Source organism: Carettochelys insculpta, chromosome 1 (assembly GCF_033958435.1).
Source record: "Carettochelys insculpta isolate YL-2023 chromosome 1, ASM3395843v1, whole genome shotgun sequence".
Lineage (NCBI taxonomy): Eukaryota > Metazoa > Chordata > Testudines > Carettochelyidae > Carettochelys > Carettochelys insculpta.
Genome location: NC_134137.1, coordinates 218,441,936 through 218,457,098, shown reverse-complemented (window position 1 = coordinate 218,457,098; position 15,163 = coordinate 218,441,936). Strand labels below are relative to the sequence as shown.

Sequence of the window (15,163 nt, the reverse complement as noted above, 5' to 3'; positions counted from 1 at the left end):
ATGCTCCACTCTAGTTACAATTATTTATTTAAAAAGGTAGTCACATATGCAGTTTTTCTGAGATACTCCCACTTGAAATTTTAGTCTTAACGCTTTAGATTCTCTGAGACCTGAATTCTGAAAGATGATTAAAACTATGGAAATGTTACCAAATTGTTGAAGTCCAATACTCTAAAGATTTTTTTCTTAGGAGGGAGTAGACATTTAAAAACTGAACTGTGAATCTTTTGCCCAGGATGCAGAATACGTCACCTTTGAACTAGACCCAGCTCCTACAGTCTGGGTCATCTGCAGCATCTCTGGCATGAGATTATTTTCGCTGTTATCTCTATTTTTTTAAAAAAGTCGTCTTCTCTTGGGAATTAGAACACACTCTGTTCTTATATTTGTATCTTTTTCTTAGATTGTGATGGGACTAGCTGGATGAATTCTAGAAGTTCTTTGAGTGTATTACCTTGTGTTAGGTTTTAGATTTTCCACTGTAGAGTGGGTTTGATTTGTAGTTATAACACTCTTCTCTTTTCCATTAGGTTCTCCATTCTCTGTCGACACAATCTCATACTCTGCAAAGTTGAAAGAAACAGATTTTTTTCCTTTAAGAAAAGTTCTACTTCCTCTTTTGTCATTCCTTACTTTTTTTCTTGTCAGATTTTCTCCTTTGTGTGGCTTTCCCTGATTATCTTATCTTTGGTCATACTGGTATCTGAGTTGATTAAAAAACCTCTCTTTTTAATGATCCAGTCTCATGGAGTGGTGAAAGTAATGGTTTTTGGGTTAGGAGAGCTTGTTGAAACCCTTGCCCTGTCTGCGCAGTACCTCTCTTTAAACTGAAACCCATGCCTCTACTTCCCCTTGAGGTGAGATCCCATGGTCCAGTCACTGTCCACTAAGTTTATAATTGTCTTGTTGACAGCACTGATACTTAGTAGGCCCACTGGGTTTCCCTCTGGGAGCCTGTGGTCAGCACACATTCACTGTCAACAGAGAAACAGCTTCTTTAAAACAAAGATTATTTATTCTGCCCAAAAGTTATGTCATGCACAGACAGACATTTAAAACAAGACCTAAATGCATGGTCCCTTACTTAAGCTTAATGTCTCTAGCTGCTGCTCACATCCATTAGAGTTATTCCCCATTTCTGAGTTGGGAGAAAGAGCCTAAACTGCTTGCAGGCTCAGTATTCTTCATCTGTCTCGTACTATCAGCTCTTTTACTGACACAGCCAGACATAGGGTGACTACATGTCCTGAACTGGGCAGATCATCCCCAAATGAAGAGTTCAAGCACCAGCTCCAGGCTGAATGACTCTGTCACAGCATGTGTCCCACATTCTGTGACACCATTCTGCACCTGCCTGAGGCGTGGGGTGGTACCAGCCTCTTCCCACTTGCCATGAGGTCCTGTCTCTTGCTCCTTCTTTCTCCCCTGATGTTCCTGGCTGGGCCATAAGCTGGAGATGAGGGCTACGTCTACACGTGCACACTACATCGAAGTAGCTTATTTCAATGTAGCGACATCAAAATAGTCTATTTCGATGAATAACGTCTACACGTCCTCCAGGGCTGGCAACGTCGACGTTCAACTTCGACGTTGGGCAGCACCACATCAAAATAGGCACTGCGAGGGAACGTCTACACACCAAAGTAGCACACATCGAAATAAGGGTGCCAGGAACAGCGGCAGACAGGGTCACAGGGCGGACTCAACAGCAAGCTGCTCCCTTAAAGGGCCCCTCCCAGACACAGTTGCACTAAACAACACAAGATCCACAGAGCCGATAACTGGTTGCAGACCCTGTGCATGCAGCATGGATCCCCAGCTGCAGCAGCAGCAGCCAGAAGCCCTGGGCTAAGGGCTGCTGCACACGGTGACCATAGAGCCCCGCAGGGGCTGGAGAGACAGCGTCTCTCAATCCCTCAGCTAATGGCCGCCATGGCGGACCCCACTATTTCAATGTTGCAGGACGCGGATTGTCTACACATGCCCTACTTAGACGCTCAACTTTGAAGTAGGGTGCTATTCCCATCCCCTCATGGGGTTAGTGACGTCGATGTCTCTCTGCCTAACGTCGATTTCAACTTCGAAATAGTGCCCAACATTTGTAGCCATGACGGGCGCTATTTCGAAGTTGGCGCCGCTACTTCAAAGTAGCGTGCATGTGTAGACACGGCCGAGGTGTAATAAGAGCTGCCCAGAGAACCTGGGCTGATGTGGGGAGCTCTGGGCCATCCCCCGACCATGGAGCATATGGCCTGGAGAGTGGGAACACAAGCTGCGGTCTGCTTCTGCACCTCCCATATCCTTAGTCTGCACTCTCTACACTGTCAAGATGGGCAGCCCCACCCACATATCCATGATGTCAGCATAGGACAGGATTCCTTTGTCTGCTCGGCAAATTACACTGGTCACTCTTTTGGGGACTTGGAAGAAATTTTTCTCACTGCCAGAATGACTGAGGTGAGGTGAGGTGAGTTGCGGATTTGCGGGGGGTGGGTGGGTGGGTGGGGTGGTCTTCACCACAGCAGGTCAGAGAAAGGGTGAAGAAGATCAGGTGGTAGGGTTCAAACTGTCACTACCGTGAGGGTGTACAGTGCAAGTATCTGTCCCACAGGAGGTCTGTGTTCCCTGATAAACTGGGATTGGGAGTGGATTTAGAAAAAGGCATCCCCTAGAGAAGCTGGGGAATGTGTGTTGGGCTTCCAGGGTGTCTTGGAATGGAAAAGAAACAATCTCATTTTCCCAGCCCCTTAGCCATCATACAAAGTAAGGCTGGTGGGGTCTTCACAAATGGCTGGGGATGAGCAGTGGAAGACAGGAGGTCTGACGGTTGCCCTCCACCACATGGAAATATTAAGGCAGAAATCAAGACCTGCACTGTACAAATTATTGTTGGATCTTTCTGAGATGAGATAAGCTACTAAAGTCGTGGCCTAGTTATATGACATCCCTTGTAACCTGTCTTTCTTCAGTTGCATCTGGAACAATGAGACACCATAGCATTTCTGGTACGACTACCATGCAGAAGCCACAGCTGAGCACTAGCAGTGAAAGGATTAATGTTTGACATTGATTGCTTTCAAGTAATTTAGAAGGTAACTGTCATCTCTTTTTTGTGTACTGTTTGCCAGTCTTTTCCATTACTGAAATGGAATTCTGGTCTTAGGAATATCCAAGATTTTGAAGCTCTCAGGCAACATAGCAGAGAAAAGGTAGCTGATAATAATCGCTAATTAAGAGATCAACAAATTTTGCTGCTTTTTCATTTCCAAAGCACTCCTTGTCCAAAACATCTGGAGAAAATATATTTGTATGAACATAAATACAGAGAAATGCAATTTGGAAAATCCTTGACAAAAGTCCAAAAATAAAAACAGATTTCTGAAAACTCAAATTAAGTGCCTCTTAACCAATAATAAATATTAGACTGGAATGGAATGGAATTCAAAGCTTTCCACTCAAATTTAAAAATTATTGTATCTGTTCTACTAAATAAATACAGTATGCAATGTACTGAAGGGAAGAAAACAAAGCTATATGATAGAGAGGAATGTTGTTGGGTCCAAGAATTTTGGAACTTGATATTGAACATATTGGCCGTGTCTACATGTGCCCCTCCCAGTTCGTTCTAGGCATAATGGAATTTCGAAGTCTGGGGTTTATTTCGAGGTGCCAGCCTCTACGCAGCCAGTTTGCGTTTTGAAAGCAGCACTTTCGAAGCATGACTGGCTGCCATTATGCTAATGAGGTACTGAATATTCATATTAGTGCCTCACTAACCAGTTCCAATCCATGTTGTTTACTTGTCCCTTCCAAAAGGGACGGGCATGTGTAGACACAGCCATTCATAAAAAAAAACCAGCTGGATGGTCAAACCCTAACAAGCTTTTTTTTAAACAGAAAAACGTTGAGATGCTCAGTAATAGTTAATGACATTCATATAGCTTGTCCCATGTTTCTTTCTTTTCCTGGAGACTAAGAGATGCATTTCTGTTGAAGAAAAAGTTGCAGAACACATTAATAGACAAACCATCATTACAGTGGTGATTAAATGGAAAAAGGGAGCATGGTATTGTACTCTTCCTAAAGACTCAGGAAGGAATTTTCTACAGGCAAAACTGCAGTGAGTACGCTGATGGCTGTACTGCCATTGCCACTGAAGGGTGTATGCTCGCCCTGTGTGTTCCAAATCTTTCTCTTCAAGCAGGAAAATTTAAAAAGAAAGTATCTTGGAAGATGTCAGAGACTTTTCATTCATGCAAAACATGGGTGAATCACATTCACTTATTTTTCAACTGAATCCTTTGTATTTGCTCTGGAAAGAATTTCCTCTTACATATTATACGTGTTTCTTAGGAGAGGACATCAAAACTAAAACCAGACAACCTCGATGTGGAAAGGCTCTGCATGGCTATTTGGGATAAGGAATGCTCATGCAAAAGGACACATCCGTCATTGCAAAGGCTTAGAACACTGTCCTTCCCCACCATTCAAGCTGGAGAAGCCAACACACACACACACACACACACACACACACACAGAGACTGCAGATTATTTGATACCATAACATGTGTTGCTCTCAAAAGAAAACACTGAATTTGCCACTTATTATACAGATCTATAAAATGGGTAGGCTAGAGAGTCAACAGTAGGTTTGTGAGGACATGAAGGATAAAAGAGCCATTCAGCTATAAATGATGACAATATGCAAGACGACCTTTTAGAGCAAAGAACATAGGGACTACATCCACACTAGTGGATTTTGTAGACAAAAATTGCCGAGTGTCTAGACACAAAATGCATTTTGTTGGCAGTGTGTTGACAAAAGTGAAGGTATTCACCTTGGTGCAGTAACTATCATTCTTTGAGATGTGTGTCCTGTGGGTACTCCAGTGTGGGTGCTGGGTTCATCCTGGCGCCACAGATCGGAGACTCTTCTTAGTTGTATCTAGCTGGTCTGTGCATGCGCTGCTGCTGGATCTCTCCATTCACGCTCTTTTAATCACGTGTGGGGACTGGCTCGAGCCCGTTACTCAAAATCATTCCGGAATCTTTGAAAAAGAATGAACAAACAAGGCAGTCTCCAAAGTGGGGAGGAGGGTGGGAAGTGGAGCACCCATGGGACACACATCTTGAAGAATGACAGTTACTGCACAGAGGTGAGTAACTTCACTTTCACCTTCAAGTGATGTCCTGTGGGTGCTGCACTGTAGGTGACTGTGTAGCAGTTCCCAATAAATGGAAGAGGGAATAGAAAAACAAAGGGAGGCACCATGTAAATGGAGCAGAGAGGACCACTGTGGCTAGCGAAGTATCCGCAGCCCATCTGTCTCAGACAGCATAGTGTCTCACAAAGGTAGCACAGGATGACCAGGTAGCTGCTCTGCAGATATCTACAAGGGACACCCCTTTAAGGAAAGCTGTCGAAGTCGCCACTGCTCTTGTGCAATGCGCTCGTGGTGGCATTGCGAGAGGCGTCTGGCTGGAAGAATAGCACTGGGTGATGCAGGCGGTAATGATATGAGCTATCTGTTGAGATGAAAGAGGCTCACCTTTGGAGCACTCAGCCAACGATACTAACAAGTGCTCTGTTTTATGGAATGCTTTGGTCCTGTCTATATAAAAGGCAAGTGCTCTGCGGACATCTAAAGTGTGTAGTGCTGCTTCCTGTGGCAATGAGCGCGGTTTAGGATAAAACACAGGTAAGATTAAAGGTTTGTTGAAGTGAAAGTCGGAGGAGACTTTGGGAACAAACACCAGATGGTGTCTAAGCATTACTCCATCCTTAGTGAAGATCGTATTCAGTGGTCTCACCATGAGGGCTGATATTTCGGCGATTCTATGGGCAGATGCGATGGCGAGAAGAAAGGTTGCCGTCATGGTAAGTAGCTTGAGACAGATGGTCTCCAGGGGTTCAAATGACGGTATCATCAATGCTCATAGAACTAGATCAAGATTCCATGGCGGGGGAGTTGGTCTATGTGGGGGACACAGATTTACAAGTCCTTTAAGGAATCTCTTAGTAACTGGGTGAGCAAACACCGAGAACCCTCGATGTGACCCCTAAACACTGCTGGCAAGGTGCACTCTTAAGGAGGTTAGTGCCAACCCTAAGTCTCTGAGTTGCAGAATGTAGCCCAAGATGGCATTAAGAGGGGATAACGCCAGATCCACTTTTGTAGTGAACACCAGATGGTGTTAGAGAGATAAGCAGCTCTAGTAGTTTGCTTCTGCCTGTGTTCTAAAACGTTCCTGACTGCTGTGGAACAGAGGAGCTGGGACTCATTGAGCCAGTTAGGAACCAGGTCGTGAGGTGTAATCTGCGTATCTGAGGATGCTGTAGGGCTCCTTGTTCCTGCTTCAGTAGGTCTGGTAGGAGGAGGAGAGGATAGGGAGGGTAAGGCAACATCCTCTGTAGCAGTGGGAACCAATGTTGCTGCTGGGCCAGTAGAAGGAAGGTATCCCATCCATTCTGGCTTTTTGGAGTACCCTGGGTACAAGGACCGTAGGGGGAAAGGCATACAAGAGAGGTCCCTTCCATGACCTCAAGAATGAGGTGTCTAAAGATCCCTGTCCAACTCTCGCTCTGGAGCAATAAAGGTGACATTTCCTGTTGTGACAGGTGGAAGAGATCGCCGATGGGGATGCCCCAGTGCTGGAACGGGGAGCAGACAACCCCGCTGTAAAGTTCCCACTTGTGGTCCGGTGCAAAGTATCTGCTCAGGGAGTCTGCAGTGACATTGCTGAGTCCAAGTAAGTCAGACAAGATGCCACAAGTGTGATGTTTTTGCGAATGTACCAATTCCACTGTTGGATTGCCTCCACACAGAAGGAATATGAGCAGGCCCCTCCCTGGAGATTTATGTAGTGCATTGTCTCCACATTGTCTGTTAATATTTTTACTGTTGCACTCCGAACGTATTGTTGGAAGTTCTGACAGCCCCGGAGAACAGCTCTGAACTCCAGAAGATTGATGTGTAGTAGGCATTCTTGTGGGGACCATCACCCTTGAATGGCAAAGGTGTCCATATGGGCTCCCCACCCTAGAAGTGAGGCATCTGTGGTGGTTGTTAGAGGTGAAACAGGACACTGGAAAGAAGGCTCTCCTCTCTCCACCAATGAAGTAGGGATTTGAGGACATGATGTGGAAGGACCACCGCGCGGTGAAGGCTGTGGTCGGCAGCATTATACACTGTAGCCAGCCAGTGTTGTAGACCATGAAAGTGGAGTCTGGAGTGCTGTATCATGAACATTGTTGCCGCCATGTGTCCCATGAGTGAGGCATACAACCTCTTGTACAGTGGGGCTGTTTGTGAGGATCTCCATGAGGTCCTGGATGGTCTTGAACCTGTGGAGGGGCAAATATGCTCTCGTTGTAGTGCCATCAAGTTGAGACCTGATGAATTCTCTAGATTCTGCCTAGGCTGGAGGGCTGACTTTTTCTCATTGATGAGGAAGCCTAGAGAGTGAAAGGCCAACTGTGTGGCACGCCCAGGAAAGGCTGAACTGGAGGTGCCGCTGTTGGGGCCAGTATCAGCGCCACCAAGTTGGTGCTGGTGGACTGAGAACTGGGCACTTGAAAGGGGTCGGCACCCTCGGTTCTGAAGGCTTAGATGGCAGTGCTGTTGTGCCTTGCTGCTCATGTCCGGCTTAGGCTTTACTGAAGCAGTACCAGAAATGCCAGGCTTGAAGGCATCTCCAGGGGTGCGCTGCGGGATCACAGGCAATGAGCTGGTGGGTGAAGTTTTAGATTTCTTGGTTGGCAGGGTAGAGGAGGATGAAGTCCCGCACTTGAAGATAGGCTGGTCTTGAGCTGCACTAGGCTCTTCACTTGGAGGTTGAAGAGCTTTGTCAAAAGTATCATTTTCAGGCACATCTCACGGTCGCACTGAGCTTGGGCAGTTTGCCAGCACTGCACTAAACTTTTTTGAAGGATGTGGCCTTCTCCCAAGCACTGTATGCACTTGGAGTGACCATCCGAGGCAGGCATTGCTTTGCAGCATTGTCCACATTTTTTAAAGCCTTGAGAGCCCAGCATGGTTGAAAGGCTCCAGACATGCAGTTCATTAACTGGGTTATGCAACTAGTAACAAAGAGAACTGAAACTTAGCTCTGAGTCCAACCAGAACAATAACATAAAACTTCACGATTTCAACTTTTTTTAAAAAAAGAATGATGAATAAACCAAAGTAACAAGAAGAAGAACTTTGAACGATTTTGAAAGAGAATAAATAGTCTCACAACACCAAGTTGCAGAGAAGCAGTTAGCCCTGTCTGCAGCCAGGGGCGGCTGAGAGGAACTGGCTTGAGCTGGTCCGCGCACGTGAGTACAAGGGCATGAATGGAGACATGCAGTGGCAGCGCATGCACAGACCGGCTAGAGGCAGCTATGAAGAGTCTCCGATCTGCATCGCCAGGATGAGCCCAGCACCTACAGAGGAGCACCCATGGGACATCACTCAAAGACGAACTTGGCACTTCTGTCGCCAGTGTTCTGCCTCTCTGCAATGAGGAATAATGCCTTGTCAAATGCTTCTGTCAACAAAAAAGCCATGTAGATGCTCCAGGGAGCCCTCTGTTGACAGACAGGGCTTCTGGTTCACCGGGCAGCTCTGTTTGCAAAGCTTCCAGTTAGTCATTCTGTCGAGAGAGTGGCCAGGCAGGCAGGCTGCTCTCTGTTGATGGAGTGGATCACTTTTTTGAACCCCTTTTGTGTGCACATGTGATCTGTTGACAGAAGTTTTGCCAGATTTCTTCTGACAGTAATTTCTCTTGACAGAACGCTGCAGTGTAGACATAGCCACACTGTGTCTTTTATGAGAAGATGAACATGAATACTAAGATATCGTCACTATTTTAAATCTAAACACCTGAATTGGGTTACATATTTATAAAGGAAAGAGATAATGATGATCCTACAAATGTCTATTTTGGAGTATGATGCTTATTACTGCAAGTAGAAGCTTACAGAGTTTATTGGCTAGTTGTCAGGTTTTGCTGGATCAGGTCCTTAGCCTGTAACCTCCTGAAGGCAGAAAACATGTCTGTATCATCACCGTAAAATGCTATGCATGCCTGTAGTATTGTGATATATATAAATTTTAAATAATAATGTTAAACTACTTGTTTTTCCCTTTTATGGTCAAACAGCTGAATCTCCATTATTTGATCCTATCAGACCGCAAAGAATCCACTTATCTACAGTGCATAGAGGAGCCAGCAATAAATAGTGAGACACATTGTATGAGGCCTGATTCTTCATGGTCTTACCTCTTGTGCAGTCACTGACATCAGTGCAAAGTGAGTATGAAAAACTCCACAGGTCTGAGTGTTTTATACCCACCTTCTCCAATGCTCAACAATTACACAAGGTGCTAAGCAGTGAAGAACCAGGCTCCCTTTATCTAATGATGTTTTTATCTCTAGACATAAGCTGACAACAAACAAACAAAGTAAAAAATGAGCATACAGTGTTATATACTGGAGTAGTAGATGATGAAAACTGAATTTGAACTGACCGGTAACAGTGTCATTGTCTGGTTTTGTCCAGTTCAGTACAACAAAGGTTGGACAACCTTCGACTGTTACTACAGTCAAGTTGGAAGGAGGATTTTGTGGAGGAGTAGTAGCATCTTCCTTGGTGCTGCCCTCCTCTTCTGGGAAGTATCTGAGAGTGCTTGTGATAGAACATGGCTCATCTTCAGGTTTTGGCATGTACCGGACATGAGGGCCTAGGAGAAAAGCATTCTCAGTTAGTGCTAGGTAGGAAAACAGAATGCAGACATACTAAAAACAAGGCATCACTTATTTAAATATATGAAGTAAGCAATTCTGTCTGACAAATCATGTCCAAAATCTAACACAAATGTTCGAGAACAGCATTCTCTTACAGTGACCCCTACAGTTGCGTGTGCACTGTATTCTGTATGTTTGCTTTAATTTAATTTTCCCATTTTTTGCAATTTACCTTCTCCAAGGCCCAACCTCCTTCTCTGACAGGATTACTGTACTAGTCAATGGTGAGGAACAGGGAAAATCAAAGAGAATGCATTATGACTTTAGTAAGGCTTTTGTTACAATACCACATGGCATTTTCTCATAAGAAAACTAGGGTAAGTGGTCTAGATGAAATTGCTATTCTGTATGTGCATAACTGGTTGGAAATCCATACTCAGAGAGTAACTAATAATGGTTTTCTATCAAACTGGGAGGTTGTTATCTAGTGGCATCCTACAGAGCCCTTCCTGCTTCAATTCCATGAAATATCTTCAGCCATGACTTGGGCAAGGGAGTGGAGAGTACACTGATAAACTCTGTGGATGACACCAAGCTGGAAGTGGTCACAGGCATATTGGAGGAAACGGTCAAAACTGAAAACAAGTCTGACAAACTGAAGAAGAGCCCTGAGATCTCCAAGATGAAAGTCAATAAAAATGAGTGCAAAATAGTGCATTTAAGAAAGAAAAACTAAATGCAGAATAACTAGTGAGGTAGTACTAGCACCATAAAGGATCTGTTAGTTACCGTGGATCACAAATTGAATCTGAATAAACAACATGATGCAGCTCTGAAAAAGCCTAATATCATTTTGGAATGTCATATGTAAAGGCATGACAGATAAATGTCTTGTTCTGTTCAACACGGGTGAAGCCTCAACTAGAGTATTGTGTAGAATTCTGGGTACCACATGGACAAATTGAAGCCCAGAAGAGAAACAACAGAAAGTTAAAAATAACTGACCTACGAGGCGAGTTAAAACCGGGTACATTTAGAGAAAAAGAAGGCTGAGGGGGGAGCTGGAGAAAAGCCTTCAAATATGTCAAAGGATGTGACAAAGAGGACAGTGATCAATTCTTCTGCTTTTCCACAGAAGACTGGAGAAGTAGCAAAAGGCTCATCCATAAAAAGGGAGATTTAGGTTAGATATTAGGAAAAACTTTCTTCCTCTGAGATTAGTTAAGCAGTGGTAAAAGCTGCCAATGGAAGTTGTGGAATCACCAGCCATGGAGGTTTTTAAGAACAGGTGGGAAAACAATTGTCATCAAGGATGGTCTTGATTTACTTGGTTGGATTTCTTGATCTTTCAACGTCTCTTAAAGTTCTGTATTTTTATTTTCCTCTGATCCTGTTTGCAGCTTCCACCTGAGAATATAATACACAACAATCATCGTCTCATTTCCACAGAAAGGGTAGCAAGTTGAAAGTGGGGCCTTCCTTTCATTAACTGTCTGATCGTGCAACTTTTGAAGCCAAGGGATTTAATGGATTTCAATGGTGGAAGATCAAGCCCTTACAATGCAAGAGTTTTACATTCTGTAGTGACATTATAAAAGAAGATTAATGAAGGTGATAAAGAGTATATTACCCTTAAAATGGAAAGTTTTACTACCTCAGAGAGACAGAGGTCTAATATCGCTTTAATTGCACACACACGAGTTTCTATGCATAGACAGGAAAGAGGCAGAATTAGTCCAGTGGGAGTGTAAATTCTTCCTTTGAGTAGATGGAAGTTATTATTGTAATTCCGCACTGCCACGTTTCAGGTTTCTTTTTAACATTCGACAGTGCCCTCTCTGTTTGAAGGACAAAGCAAGATTTGTTTTAAAAAAAACAATTACTAGGGTGACTGATGTATTTTCTTGCCTGATTTAGCTTTTATGGACAGGTCCACTGGCAAGCGTGGTATTATCTGTAAGAATGTGTTTGCCTTGTAATGTCTGGTAGGGTGAGTACTCCATAGGGGAAAGCATACCTTGAGGGTAATAAAGAGAAAAAGTCTGTTTGGGTGGGCTTGCAAGGCATTTTAGGACATTCCACTATGATTTCAATAGAGTACGAACAACATGCATTAGCGCGATTGCTGGCCAGTGCTGAAATGATCTCTGGAAGATTCCTTTCCCACCCTCCAGTTTAGGAGCTGGGTGTTGAGGTAGAAGATTCATGGAAATTGAGACAAAATGCAGTCAAGAATGATTACATGATCTACATTAAAGTCCTGTCACCAAAATATAACAAAAAAAATCACTTAAGGTTTGGAAGGAGGAACTAAGCGGGTTATTGTGATGGGTTGTGTACCCCATACTGATATGATGCGTTAACTGGAGCTAGAGAGAGCAATTAAGGTACTTTGCTCTATCAGGAGGGTAGGTAAGTCCCAAACACTGACGGGGAGGAGCTGAGGGTAGTATAAAAACAGGAAGCTGTGGTAGAAAAGGGTTGCAAGAAGACAGGCAGGTACTCTGCAGTTATTCTCTAATGGCTTGTCTATACTTAGAACATAATAGCAGCACAGCTGTATACTTCAGTGTAAACATAACTTATGCTGATGGGAGGAATTTTCTTGCTGAAATTGGTAATCCACTTCTCAAGAGGTGGCAGTTACACAGGCAGAAGACTTCCTTCTACCAACCTACATGGTCCATAGTAGGGCTCAGTATGACTACATCTTACTGGGGTGCAGATTTTTCATACTCCTGAGAGACACTGCTATGCAGATAAAATGCTATTGTAGATCTGGCCTGGGATCAGACAGTGGGAAGAACCCAAGGCAGGCACAATGGTGTGTAAGTTTCTAATTTTACTTTGGAATTTTGGTTAGGGAGATTCCAACCCTGACAGAGGGTGAGCCCAGAGAGTTGTGGGGATGCAGACCTGAGAAAGGCTGGGTAGGAAGAAATCCAAGGAAACAATTGCAAAGATTTGGATGAACCATTCCTTGCTGATGGTTACAGGGTCCCTGAGTTAGAATGTGATGTAGTAGGAGGAGGGCCCAGGTTCTATTACCAGCCACTGCTGAGCAGACAGTAAGCCAGATATAGGAAAAGCAACAATGGAAAGTCCTGGGAAAATGGAATAACAACAATGGGACCAGTGAAGAGGCTGAAGACTTGTTCAGTTGCTGGACCATTCCATTACTGCAGAAGGGGCAGACATAAATCATCATATGGCTCAAGGGCCAAATCACAGGAAGACATGGACCACCAGACAACCACGGTGGCTATCGGCAGGGAATGCCAGGTTTGAAGAGAACTGCTACATCATTCCTGGTCACAAGGAGGCACCACACCGATAAGCAAACTCTTCTACAGATACATAATTTAACACAAGTATGTGGAAATATATGAAAACTGACCTAATAAAAAAGGACTGTAATCACTAAAGTCATACCTATGAACCGCTGTTTGCCCTGAGTATCCGTCTCTGATGTTGGAATCGAGCTGAAGACAGTTTCATTAACTGAGAAAGAGACAATCACAATAATATTCTCAGAAAAGCGTTATCTTGCAATATTAAAATGACAAACACCCCATAATTCCTCTGCCATTCTAAATGAGCTTCTTAAATCCGCTATGCGAAAAATTTTTACTGTCATTTTTGCTTTCCCCCAATAGTCACCTGGAATTTGGTTGTCATGAAAAATAAAAGTCTACGTTCTTGGCCAAAATGAGTATAAGCATTATTCAAATGACTGAGTTCATTATTGCTGTTGAAGCCATTCCATACAAAATATCCACACTCCTCTTTAAAGAACCTATAAAATATTGTTTTTGCATTGCACTGACTCATCACCCTTTAACTCATGGTCTAGCTCAGACTATTATATTGATTCAGTGGAATTTCCACAATCAAATGGCAAATATGGGTCAAATTCTGTCTTCAGAGTAAGTAACTCCCATTAAAGTCAATAAAACTTATGTGAACAGAAACCAGTGGAAGCATGTGCAAAAGCAAAATAGAACCCAGGAGTTAACATGTTAGTAAATACTGATTATGTTAAACACAGTAGGCTACTTCTGCACGCAAATGCAAATCTAGTTTCCATCAAAGTCAATGGCAGTCAGAATTAGGAAATCATTCATGGACATATCTCAGCTTGATCGATCTGAAGAGGTTTGAATAAATATTTTACATACATTATATAAAACTAAGAAAAATATTTTTCATGAGGGTTTTTTTTTTTAACTCAGGTCTCTAAATTATTCTAACCTATACTAGTACTTTATGTAACTCTCCAAGTGAAGCAGAACATATTTTAGCAGGCTATTTTCATTGGTTTTTAAAGATCTCCATAAAAGACTGTCACTCGTTTAGAAAAGCATATCAAATTAGGAGCAGAAATTACATACTTTCAATAGTTAACTCGAGCTGTGATCTTCTAACCGCATCAAGTTACAATCTAGAAATCTCAGTATCTGCTTTTGGGAAAGACCTTGCTGGACAGCACATAATGTAAATTCACAGCATGCATTCTTATAAGTCTAGTATCAAGCCCACTTTTGTCAGCAGACCATGCCACAGAGAGTTCACTCTCATCATAAAGAGGCAAGATTCTTTGTGTTACCATGCAATGAGCGAATCATTCAGAATCTCAATCCAAATCCAAATCCAAATTTTGCACCTTGCCCCTCAATCTACAATGTGCAAATCACAATTTTCCCAAAGCCAGATGAGTTTAAAATCCCGACCTAGAGGCTAGGACTCTTCCGATACTACTTACATGCAAAGGGACTGGGTTATCAGAATAACTAGGTGGATATATACAACAATAATACCACCACGCATATCACACACGGATAATATATGATATGAATGTGTGGTGCTATATACTAGGAAACTCTCAGGAAAGGAAGCTACACCTTTTGGAGCTTCAACACAATTCAAGTGTCCTCTTCACAAGTATTAAAATTACGCAAGACATGTGCAGACTTCTAGGAATACAATGCACCTTATTCTGATCTCACAAAGATGCAAATCAGAAGTAAGTCAGTTGAGTTCAATGAAGATACACCAGTGCAGAAGTGGTGTAAGTGAGATCAGTATCCGAACCAGCTCAGAGGACCTTATATTCTATGGATAAAATAAATACAAGAGTTTGGGAAAGAGATGCAACAAAAATTTAAGTGACTAATACAATCAGCTAGCTGAATTGCCAGGAACTTTAATACAGAAGTCCCTTAACTTAAGAGGAAAAAAAACCTGCTGCTTACCATATTCTTCTGGGGAAGCAGAAACTGTTGGCTTTTTATTTGGTGTTTCTGCCTTTCCAGGTATGGTTGATCCAGTGGGGTTGGCGACAGAAGTCATGGGAGAAGTTGAAGTTTGTGACATCGAGGCAATTCCTAGGCGGAAGAAGTGAACTTGTTTTCTTTTGAGCATAACTCAGATT

General features: G+C 43.1%; 1 protein-coding gene across 3 annotated transcripts in view; it reads right to left on the bottom strand.

Annotated features, from left to right (window-relative positions):
* Nucleotides 1–15,163, bottom strand: part of ABI3BP (ABI family member 3 binding protein) — a 451,725-nt gene that overhangs the window by 52,264 nt on the left and 384,298 nt on the right. For all 3 annotated transcript variants that reach the window (XM_074999360.1, XM_074999369.1, XM_074999377.1), the window contains 4 exons: nt 14,985–15,116; nt 13,165–13,233; nt 9,516–9,728; nt 455–563 (listed from right to left, as the gene is read on the bottom strand). In XM_074999360.1, the coding sequence (XP_074855461.1) occupies nt 455–563; nt 9,516–9,728; nt 13,165–13,233; nt 14,985–15,116 (523 nt within the window). The remainder of the gene's footprint in view (nt 1–454; nt 564–9,515; nt 9,729–13,164; nt 13,234–14,984; nt 15,117–15,163) is intronic.